Source organism: Melitaea cinxia, chromosome Z (genome assembly GCF_905220565.1).
Source record: "Melitaea cinxia chromosome Z, ilMelCinx1.1, whole genome shotgun sequence".
Taxonomy (NCBI): Eukaryota; Metazoa; Arthropoda; class Insecta; order Lepidoptera; family Nymphalidae; genus Melitaea; species Melitaea cinxia.
Genome location: NC_059424.1, coordinates 3,570,972 through 3,583,114, shown reverse-complemented (window position 1 = coordinate 3,583,114; position 12,143 = coordinate 3,570,972). Strand labels below are relative to the sequence as shown.

The 12,143-nt window shown below is 33.0% G+C and overlaps 1 protein-coding gene across 1 annotated transcript; it reads right to left on the bottom strand.

The window, feature by feature from the left end:
- LOC123668494 (myrosinase 1-like) lies at positions 1–9,538 on the bottom strand. The gene is made up of 11 exons (XM_045602228.1): positions 9,510–9,538; positions 8,699–8,802; positions 7,057–7,204; positions 6,215–6,381; positions 3,348–3,608; positions 2,935–3,029; positions 2,512–2,659; positions 1,219–1,382; positions 716–868; positions 351–442; positions 1–151 (listed from the first exon to the last, which is right to left on the bottom strand). Exons 1-11 carry the CDS (start codon positions 9,536–9,538, stop codon positions 1–3), a joined length of 1,512 nt encoding a protein of 503 aa, XP_045458184.1.
- Between the last annotated feature and the right edge of the window lie 2,605 nt (positions 9,539–12,143).

Sequence of the window (12,143 nt, the reverse complement as noted above, 5' to 3'; positions counted from 1 at the left end):
TTAAAGTTCACCAGTAATTATATTAGAGATTTTATCATCAAAATCTAGTGAGCGATGCTTTATCACATTAGTGTAGTAATGTGCGGAAGCTCGAGGCTTGTGCTTGAGTTTTGGATCCTTGAAGTCCACTTCGTACAACCCAAACCTTAAGCTGAAATAAGTTGAAAAGAATTATTTTCCACTTTTTTTACGATACAAAAATATTTGACAAAACTTAGGGAATTTATCCACCAACTCGCAGTTGATTAGTGTGGTAAATTTAGCTCTAAGCCCTCGCTTATTTGAAAAGTGATATTATCTCAGTGGTGAAACGTTATATGATACCTAAATTAATATTAAGAAAAATATACCTGTAACCATCACACCACTCGAAGTTGTCCATCATTGACCAAGCGGTATAGCCTATTACTTTGATTTTATCTTCATTAATCGCAAGAAGAACCTAGAAAAATCCGAAATGAAATTTTAGTCTACAGAAATACAAAACGCACAAAACTGACTAGCACCTTGTTACAGTTTACATTGCTTCTTGTCCCAGGAGCTGGTTCCATTGCCACCTCTGAGTGGGAGAGGGATTATTTATATTTATCAAAAAAAAAACACCTATTACCAATACAAGCATTAAATTGCCTGTATTAATATCAGATGATCGTATGCGTTAGATATTTATTGCAGTGACTAGTATTGACTATTTTTCTGCCGGCGACTATAGTACCTGTTCCAAATGCTTTTCCATGTATTTCACTCGAGCTTGGTCATCAATTATGGTTTTATTAGTAGCGTAACCATTTTCAGTGATCAGAATATCAATGTCTCCATATTCATTTTTCAGCCAGTTTAACAGTCGACGAAAGCCGACAGGATGTTCCTGAAATAATTTTTACAATGTCACGTTTTAAGGCGATTAAGTCAAAATCAAGTTGATGTTAAAAAGTAATAATTTTATAATTAATATTATAAAGCTGAAGAGTTTGGTCAGTAGCACTAATCTTTATAACTAATATTTGAAATTGAAAAACTACTTTAGTTTTAGATAGCTTATTTATCCAGGACAATAAAGAAAGAGCGAGGACGGCCGGTAGCCTTGCAGACATACATATAAAGTGTGTTCCTCGTTTATTGCGGGCAAAGCCGCAGGCAGAAGGTAGTTGAATGAAATAGTGGTAGTAATTTGAAAAATAATCTTAAATTTAACCGTATTTTTAATTATATACATACGAAGAGCCACGACGCATCCGTCATATTCCATTTATCATTAGTAGTGAGTTGTATGTCTAAGTCCGATGATCCTAAAAGAGGCCATTCACCAACTTCAACTCCATCTTCTACTTTGTTCACAGTCCGTGCCGTATAGTAGTTGATGCCCAAAAAATCGTAGGTTCCTGCAAAGAAAAGTATATATGCTATTATTCATATTATATGTATTTCGTTTATATGTAGGTATAGTATTTTTATGCGTATGTATATATATGTGTATGTATGTCTGTGTATATATATATATATATGTTTGTATGTATGTATCTATGTATGTATGTATTGTGCTGTATATGTATGTGTATTTATACTCGATAGTTTGATATTGTTCTAGGTGACACTAATTGTCACTTCTCTGTATACACTTCCCCTACCGCTTTTTCACTACGCTGTGTCCTATATGCCCAAAGGTTGTCTGGAAGAGATCGCTACTCTAGCGATAAGACCGCCTTTGTACACTGTTTTATTTTTATTTTATTTTTATTTGTGATATGTTATTGTGTTGATTGTTGTTGTGTACAATAAAGAGTATCTATCTATCTATATTATTATCTATACGCTTCAGCCTGTAATATCCAATATCAATATGTGTGTAATCCACAACGCAGCTCCAATGCGGGTTAGCGGATATGTTTAATAGAAAATATATTGTTTAAAATCTGGACCCGTTTAAGTGAGAAAGTACCATAATCTTTTAGAGGAACACAGAAAAATTAAATTACTGTCAAGTAGTATTGAGTTCCTGTGGTGAGTAAAATAGCCAGAATTTCTAGTATCGGTGCTAGGGTCGAAAACGCGCTTGTGATGCACCACACCTATTATTGCAGGCGTCCATCGGCTACGCGGTTACCGTATTTATCATTACGTGGACGTCTTTACCGTTCTAGTGGCTAGCTAGTATTTTTTTTTTTTTTTTATGTCACTAGGTCGGCAAACAAGCGTACGGCTCACCTGATGGTAAGCGATTGCCGTAGCTTATAGACACCTGCAACACCAGAAGCATCGCAAGCGCGTTGCCGACCCAATCCCCAATCTCCCCAGGAGCTCTGGTCACCTTACTCACCAACAGGAACACAATACTGCTTGAAAACAGTATTATTTTGCTGTGATCTTCTGTAAGGTCGAGGTACTACCCCAGTCGGGCTGCTCCATATTTTGAGCAGGAAATTCCTGCTATGCCCTACCTCAGTTATAGTATATTAATATAAAAATCTTATGAGAACAAAGTTTTTTAAGCCTTAAATATTATAACCATACCTTTTATTACTTCGATTTCTTCTTGAGTAAAACCTGGTAGTCTTGACAGAAAACGACCTTCTTTCTTACTCTTCTCTGCTACAATCCTCTCAATGACCGGTGGCCATCCGCCATCTTTGGAGAATATCGGATGCGTGTACATACCAATCTGAAAATATAATAATGTAAATGAATTATCAAAATATTTAAGTATTTTTTTTTTACTTTCACTCCATTCGATTTGGATAATTGCAGAGAATATCATAGCGAAGGTTTAAAAATATTATAAAAATTACACGTAAAAATATGGTAATGAATAAACTTTTGCCATTTAATTTTATAGGTAATCCTTCTGAATTAGTGAGTGCAATAAATTTTATATTTTAGACACTCATACTAATATCATTTGATATTAATATAGAATATATAATAATTAAATAATACCATGAGCTGTCTTGCAGTTTTTGTCGCTTCTACATCAATTTCACTATCAGTATGAGGTTCGAGCCAGATGTATTGATTTGCAAGAGAAACTTTTCCTGTAAAATACAAATAACACAATAACATAAGTAATAAACTAATAATCACGTAAGAATACTACTATATACAGGTTAATAGGTATAATATTGTGATATATATGTATTAAATAGTTTTATATACTTCTACAACATCTTTAATTTTTTCTCCAATATAAAACTTGAGTTTATTCCCAATATTTCGATGATGATACCGTTATGCAGATGAAATGGTCACGGGAGACTCGTGCAGTGTCGCCAAAATAGCAAGAGTTTTTTAAAATGACATCCACGATAAGTCCCGTATAAGGGCAAGTTTGTAATTTTTTCAAATAATATTACCTCTTTGTTTTTCTCTAAATTCCTTATCATAAACTCTCCAAGCTTTAGCGTGAGCGAGCATCGCATTTTTGTTGCAAACGTAGTTGCCTTCACCAGCACTTAATAGTCCCGGAGGATGTTTACCGGTGTTGAAGGACAATTCACAAAATATGAGAGGTTCGTTCAGAGTTAGCCAAGTTTTGACGCGATCTCCAAATAGAGAGTAAAGGACGCGTGCATAATTTTCAAACCAGTCAGATATTAGAGGGTTCAGCCATCCACCTGAAAGAATACATTAAAATTCGATTAATAAAAAAAAAATTGGATATTTTCGCAACCATTCGAACTTTCTATTCGATTCGATGGATTCCATGACCATCATAACTCCATTATGTTAACCCATTGATATTTCAATGCCTCCACATAATGCCGAACCTTAGTATTTATATTTTTAATATTTTCAATTAATTATGATGTTGACACAAAACCGTTTACTTAAAAAACTCAAGTTCTAATTCTATTCCTTGGAGGTTTCGATTTGATAGACTAGAAGAACTTCGAAGGAAACCTCTCTTGTAAAAGTCTAGCCTATCTTAGAATTTTTATATTGTATCCTACTTTCTACCTTTTAGTTTGCTGTTATAGCGCCTATATGAATCACATATTTGGTGAAAACAATACATAACATAACAATACACTTTATTGTACACCAAAGAAGGTACAAAGCCTTTTCGCTGAAAAGCATCTCTTCCAGGCAACCTAGGGGCAGAGGAGATGGTATTGTGTCAGTGTAGATGTACAAATTATGACATAAACGTGTGAATATATTTACTTAAATACATATATACATAATTATAAATAAATGCATAAATATATATAAAACTTCAGTTATCTATATATTACAGTTCTAAAGATAGACTCTATAACAAACAGAGGAAATAATAGTGTAGTCTTGGTAAAAGAATTATTTTAGGAATTTGTGAATACGAAGACTGGCTATTAAAATATATAGCCTATATCCAATTAGAATCAGTAGATTATGTTTTTGATACAGTATTTTAAATAATAAATGTTAATTTTCATCACTATTCATCATCATCATCATCATCATATCAGCCTATTGCAGTCCACTTCTGGACATAGGCCTCCACAAGTTCGCGCAAAAAATGGCGCGAACTCATGTGTATTGCCCATAGCCACCACGCTGGGCAGGCGGGTTGGTGACCGCAGGGCTGGCTTTGTCGCACCTAAGACGTTGCTGCCCGTCTTCGGCCTGTATATTTTAAAGCCAGCAGTAGGACGGTTATCTCTCCATCAAAATCAAAATCAAAAATAGCTTTATTCAAATAGGCTCCAAGAGCACTTTCGAATCGTCATTTTACAAATTAAAGCTTTAAAAATAAATTATTATTTTTGTAAAAATGAAGCTACCACCGATTCGGAATGTAGATTCTGCAGTGAAGAATCGGCAAGAAACTCCGTAGTTACTCTTTTGAAAATAATATATAAACTGTGTTTTAGAACAAAATTAGTAACATGTTGCATAAAATACAGCGTCACTAAGTCCACACATCTTTATCAACTATGTAATCCTGCACCAAGTAATAAGCTTTATCTATTATTATTTTTTTTATAAAAACTTTAAATTTATGTTGAGACAATTCCAAAATCGTTTGTGGTATTTTATTATACATGCGAATACCATGACCCAGAAAGGAAACGGTTACTTTGCACAGTCGAAAACTTGGAGTTACAATTTTGTTATTCCGTCTCGTGTTTACAATGCGATTATTACTATTTATTTCAAAACAATGAATATTTTGGTGGATATACATAATATTGTTATAAATATACTGTGACGCGATCGTTAATATGTCCACCTTTTGGAAAACATCCCGTAGGGAGACTTGAGCTCCAAGATCGTAAATGCCGCGAATAGCCCTTTTTTGCAAGATAAATATAGTCTCAATATCTGCAGCATTACCCCACAGTAACAGGCCGTAAGACATAACACTATGGAAATAGATAAAATATATTAAGCGTACAGTTGCAACGTCGGTCAGTTGTCGTACTTTTCTAACAGCGAATGCCGCGGAGCTGAGTCTACCATTCAAGGATGACAAATGGGAATTCCACTGAAGTTTTGAGTCCAAATGTATCCCTAAGAAAACTGTAGTATCATTGACAATAAGCCTCTCGTTATTTATTATAAAATTAAAATTTGGATGCTTAACATTAAGGTAACGAAAACACAACGCACTTGGTTTTTTTGGCATTCAAAACCAAGTTGTTTATTTTAAACCAATCTTGAATTCGCGACAAAGAAGCGTTCACGTCATCATAATTTACTTTTTTCCTATCAACTTTAAATATTAGAGAAGTGTTATCTGCAAATAGCACTATATCACAAATATATTTAACATAAAATGGCAGATCATTTATATATATTAAGAAAAGAAATGGACCCAGAATCGACCCCTGTGGAACGGGGCGTTCCACAGGGGTCGATTCTGGGTTTTTTAGCACAAATCCAGAAGACTTCGTTCCGTTTATTGAGACGTGTTGAATTCTATTAGACAGATATGAAGCAATTAGATTAAGAGCTTTACCATTAACGCCGTAATACTCAAGTTTACTTAATAACATCCCGTGGTCCACGCAATCGAATACCTTTGATAGGTCACAAAATATACCAATAGCATTTTGTGATCTTTCACAGGCGTCATATATATGTTTCATCGATCGGCTTTATAAGTTCCAAGGTGGTAGTAAAACTGTGTTATCCCTTAGTCGCCTCTTACGACACCCACGGGAAGAGAGGGGGTGGCTATATTCTTTAATGCCATAGCCACATAGCATATCAATATTAAAAGCTAATAAATATGTACCCCAATCTTGCAAGGCCTGCGGCAGGTCCCAATGATACATCGTGACAACTGGTTTGATACCATTTTCAAGCAACGCGTTGATTAGGTCGTTGTAATACTTCTTCCCGTATTCACTGATACGATCTTGTTTACCAGTGGGCAAAATCCTTGGCCAGGAAATTGAAAATCTGAAAAACACGGAGCAATCTTATGAAATAAGTTTCAAATGAGATATTCTGCAAATAAGTTTTTCTGCGGCTATCAATCAATTTAATTCCTTTGAAATGAAGTGTAATATAATTGTATATTTATTACAGGTAATTTCGAGTCCATTCATGTTATAAAATATAGCCTATACAAACGAATTATCTTCTAAATGTTGTCGTAGGTAGAATTTTTAAAATTACAAATTTAAATATACTCGTATAATGAATCTAATTCTAACATTACCAAGTCATTATCTAAGTTCTAGAAATCCTTAATATGTGTATTAGTTTGAAACATAAAGGTACATATGCTAGCCAGAAGTATAAAAGCGTGACAAATTAAATTCTAACCCCGCCCTCGTTGATAATGAAACCTTTAACCAATTGGAGCATATTTATACAGATTACAGTACAGTAGTAGCTTAGTAGTGCTATTTAAGATACTTTTAAATTGAAATATATTTCTTGGACTTAAACGCTATATACGACATAAATACTGAATATATTCTAGTAGAATTCGAACGTTTAGTAAAGGAGGCTTTTATAGGACACTATTAAAACAGAAAAAAAATGTTTGCGTATGTAGGAAGTGCACGCTAATTAGCAGTCAGCAGTTTATTGTTTGTATGTTATCATTAAATTCAGAGAATATGGTACCTGTAGTAGTCTAAACCCAGTTCGCGTGCCATTTTAACATCTCTCTCCCAATCATGGAAACTGTTGCAAGCGATGTCTGCATTTGAATTGTCGATGATCACGTTGGGATATTTTTTTATAAAGACATCCCAAATACTAGGAGTTTTGTCTGGAACATATTAAAGACCAATAAAGATAATCTTTGTATACGAAACGTTCTTGTAGCATTTTTGTTAGACGGATTCGTAACTGTCGTTGTGATTTCTGAAGCTATCAATAATTTAAAATGAATTATATTGTTCATATTTCCCAATTCATTCCCAGTTACTTTAAACTAAAGCTTTCAGGCTAATTATAAATCCAAACAAGATAAATCTGAACTACCGTATCTTACATTGAATGGATTCACCATTTCATGTAGCGAAAACGTGAGAAATTTAGGTGTTATATTACAGATATGTGAAGTTAGTCACAAGATGTTCGCTTTGGCTGAGTCTCTCCGCAGATTGCGTGTAATTGCGTACTACCCATTACTACTAAAATTGCTCTTGCACATAGGCACTATTTTAATATTACAGAGGAGTAGCCTAATAAGCTTGATTACATTCAGTAATTATGTACCTATATTATTTAAATTTGGACTACGCAAATATATAAAAAATAAGTGGTTCCCAATTTGCCTTCGCAGGAATACTCATATCCTTAACCTATTTTATTTTAAGGAAAGATTCAAGTTCCATTTCCAGTATTATTATTATTATTAGCATTTAAATAATTAATAATATATTGCAATTATTACTTGCGGATACTTGTTATACTGATCATAATTTAATTTAAGGAAATTAGCTTATCATATTTCTGTGGCATATGTATTTAATTAAGATTAATTGTTAAATTAAGTATTCTTCCTGCTGGTACTATTGTATCAACTAAGTAAGATCGAAGAACTGCACAGTATGAAGTATCTTACTTAAAATTTAGAGAAGGCTAACTGGGAAAGTTCAGCTCAACTTTTCAGAAAATCACGTCAAAATGTTACTGCACTCAAGTTGTGTTAAGTTCCTATGTTGAGTAAGGTAGTGAGAGCTATTCGAGTGAAGCACCTGATGTTGCAGACATCAGTAGGCTACGATAACGGCTTAACCTTAAGCGGACCCCATACTGGTTTGCCAAGCCACGCTAGTAGTATTATAATATAATTGTGTTTGCTCGCTAACGAAATAAAACCGAGTTCAATTACACCGATAAGTAATTCAACGTAGGTACACTTAAAATATAGTTGAGTAAATACGCGTTATCAAAGAGTACTCAAAAAATAGTCATCAGATCTCAATCAAAGTTAAATGAGTTAATCAAAGTTAAATGAGTTAATGTAAGTTAGTGACTTACAATTAAAATATGAATCAATACAATCGGTACACCCAGTGAAAAGTTATGCGGTATAATACAACGTAAGTCGACGAAAAAATAGTTAAGTAAATACGCGTTATTAAATATAACTCGAAAATTACTTGCCAGATCTCAATTAAATTTAGTTTAAACCACATGACACCTTTCCAATAAAAAAATCATCGAAATTGGTCCACCCAGTCAAAAGACCTGTGTTAACAAAAATAAAAATATACAATCGAATTCACTTAAAAATATTAAATCAATAACTCACCACCATAATTCCAAGCTCCCTCAACCTGGTAAGCAGATGAAGCTGACCCGAATTTAAAATCAGGTGGGAAATTTCGAGCACCCAGCACCGAACACACCAACAAACTAAAAAAAGGAAAAAAATGCGTTTGCTTGTAAACGAAAAAAATATTGACTTCAATTTTCATCGACTACTTCTCGTATTTAATCAAATAAATTTTCAATTAGATACGCATCATTGGGGATGTCTCAAAAAGATTTCGATCGGAACTACATGATAGCACCATTTTCGATAAAAAAAAGGAACACACATGGTAAAAAATAAAATAAAAAATTGAGAAACTTTTCCTTTTTATTTTAAAGTTGGTTAGTATATTTTTAAAAATTAAATAAGGAATTCTGATAAGAATTAATAAACATCCCTAATCCATAGTTCTGTTGATTACAGAGCTTAAAAGCTCTTAGTACTCAAGAAGTTAAAGTTCTGCCATCTTATTTTTTAATTTTTTCAATTACTAATTATTTTGTTTTATTTATTTATTTATATGTATTTATTTTTACTTTATTGTACACCACAACCACATTTTAAATATTAAACACATTTAAAAACAGTTACAGACTGTGAAGTGCAATGGGCGGACTTATAGCTATTTAGATGGTTAATAAAACTTAATAAGTTATTTTTGATTTCCTGAAATAGCGTATGAATTTTATACGAATTATATACCTTCAAATTTTGAAAAAAAAATTAATAATCAATTAATATATATTTCATATTTAATACTTATATTATTTTAATAATATTAAAATTACAACTGAAACTTTTCACTAACCTTGTTGCCACAGCTTTAAGCCCCCACATCTTGATTCAGATTATCCTTATTTATACACTTTTGATAAACGCACACATACGTACGGTAGTCCAGACAATAAGTCCAAAAACGTGTTAAATAGAGATTAAAGGTCCTAATAATATAAGGCAAAGCTCATTCGATCGGGAATGACGTCTAAAAAGTTATTTTTTGAAATGAATTGAATGAATTGAAATAATTTTTTGTTAACTTAAAAAATATATTATAAACGAAATACACGATTTTTAAAAGCTTTAGCAACATAGTCCTATTGAATATATATAAGAAAGGATCCAATAAGCAAAAATTTATACAGCAATTATTTAAACATTTTCAATAATTTGCAATAAACACGGAGCTCTGAGGTGAAGTCGAAAGAAATTTTATTACTTAACAATAGCCCCATTTCTTAAGAAAAATTAATTTAAACTTTTTTCCAACGGGAATTTATTTATTTAAATGCTTATACACTATATTTTTTTTTAATTTTTTAATTAATATTTAGTATTAAAAAAAATTTTTTTAGGAGGTACTCGTTTTGGCGGTGGCGCCCGCAAGCCACAGCGCGAGGATTTATCAGCGTTAAATTAATATTATGGCTCTTAAAATATTATATATTTTTATACAATATTTCAAGATTTCATATTTATAATATTAAAATATAATATTTAAAATAATATATAATCCTCCCGTGACTGCTGTAAAGTATCCGAAACATCGGGCATCTAAAAAACTTATAAGCCGCGATAAAATCCGAAAATGTTGTTTATATGAGTGAAATTTGCGTACTGTTATAAAACTTTGGTTGGAAATACTTTTAAAAAAAAATGCGACCGTCGGAATCGGAGGTAAGAATAAGACTGACTGGGAGGAGCAGGCATGTGAGGTTTCTAGAGTAGAGGTGCTGAGGTGGCAGGACAGGTAAGAGATAAGACTAAAATGTCAGGGCTATAACACCTCCCCGAGGTAGAGTAAACTTCGGGGTTGACTGTCGAAGTTTAGGAAGGATAAAACTATATATGCCTTCTGGTACTAGCTGGTGGAATGACCTCCGGAGCCTGCTTTACCTTATTAGTTGGGATCGGAATCACAGGACTTGGAGTAAGTGGATTTGATGAAGGCGGATCTGCATGGACTAGTTGGGAAGCAATATGAATTTGGTGGGTACGACGGTTACGCGATTTAATGTATAAGAATAATCGAGACATTGAATACATTAAAATGACACAAATAATAATAATTAATATTATTGAGTAGTGGTCCCCGTATTTTACTATTGGTTGTTGGTTTATTATTCTTTGTGTTTCTTCTGCTAATGATTTTAATTTATATTTTGTTTCTGGAGTAAATGTGTCAAGGTCTACATTTTGTAATTTAATAAGGGGGCCATTACTTATTACATTCTTGAACTTATCTAATGTACAACAGTCATGAATCTTGAATTATATTAAAATCAGGGTAAATAGTAGTGACAATAAACTTAATGCTAACAGATTAAGGTATTAATTTGGTACTTTTACAATATGCGTAACAACGTTCATGGGCACCTTTACAATTCCTGTACCAAGTATATTTAATTCTGAGTTTTTGGTATTATTACATTCGAAAAACAGTTTGTTACTTTGCGACTGCACATAAATCCATTTATTATTACTAAGCGGTTTCCATAGATCTAATTGTCCGTAAATAAAGTCTATTTTGCATTGAGTTGGTAAAGTACTTATTACGTTAGATAAAAGTTCACTTTTACAACTAGGGTTGGCACTTGTCGAATACGCAGTAATCACGTCACGGATGAACTCGCGGGAGTTAATCGTTTTGCATTCAGTGAGTGAATTCAAGTAACAATATTCTGATTTGTCTTTGGTCAATGCGATGTATTTACTATTAGGTACAACAAAAATAAATGAGTTAGGCTTAAGACTGTCATGCGACGTAGGTAATGGTATATTATGGTACAAACTATATTCCTTAGAGGAGTTTAGAGGAGTCCTTGGAGGAGGACTAGAGGGTTTTTTAGAATAAAAATAATCTTATTACTTAAACTAAAACACATTATACTGGATACATTCATTAATACGTGTATATTACTTAATTCTAATGTAGTTGGTAATTTCCGGTCAGCAGGTAGGTACATATGATTATCAATATATTTTAACCGACTTCAAAAAAAGGAGGAGGTTACTCAATTCGACCGTATATATATATTTTTTAACCGACTTCCAAAAAAGGAGGAGGTTCTCAATTCGACTATATTTTTTTTTTATGTATGTTACATCAGAACTTTTGACCGGGTAGACCGATTTCGACAAATTTTGTTTTAATCGAAAGGTGGTGTGTGCCAATTGGTCCCATTTAAATTTATTTGAGATCTAACAACTACTTTTCGAGCTATATCTAATAATGCGTTTTTACTTGACGCTTTTTTCGTCGACCTACGTTGTATTATACCGCATAACTTTCTACTGCATGTACCGATTTTGATAATTCTTTTTTGTTGAAAAGGGGATATCCCTAGTTTGGAACCGTGATAAGGAAACCAGGATCTGATGATGGGATCCCAGAGAAATCGAGGCAAACTCTCGAAAACCCGTAATAACTTTTCATTGGGTGTAC

What these genes read in the sequence shown, in the direction of transcription:
- LOC123668494 (XM_045602228.1), bottom strand. Translation starts at nt 9,538, where the DNA reads ATGTGGGGGCTTAAAGCTGTGGCAACAAG. An exon ending in CTGGGTTTAGACTACTACAG is followed by an intron (nt 6,382 to 7,056) that starts GTACCATATTCT and finishes CGTGTTTTTCAG; the next exon opens with ATTTTCAATTTCCTGGCCAA. An exon ending in ATTTAGAGAAAAACAAAGAG is followed by an intron (nt 3,030 to 3,347) that starts GTAATATTATTT and finishes TGTATTTTACAG; the next exon opens with GAAAAGTTTCTCTTGCAAAT.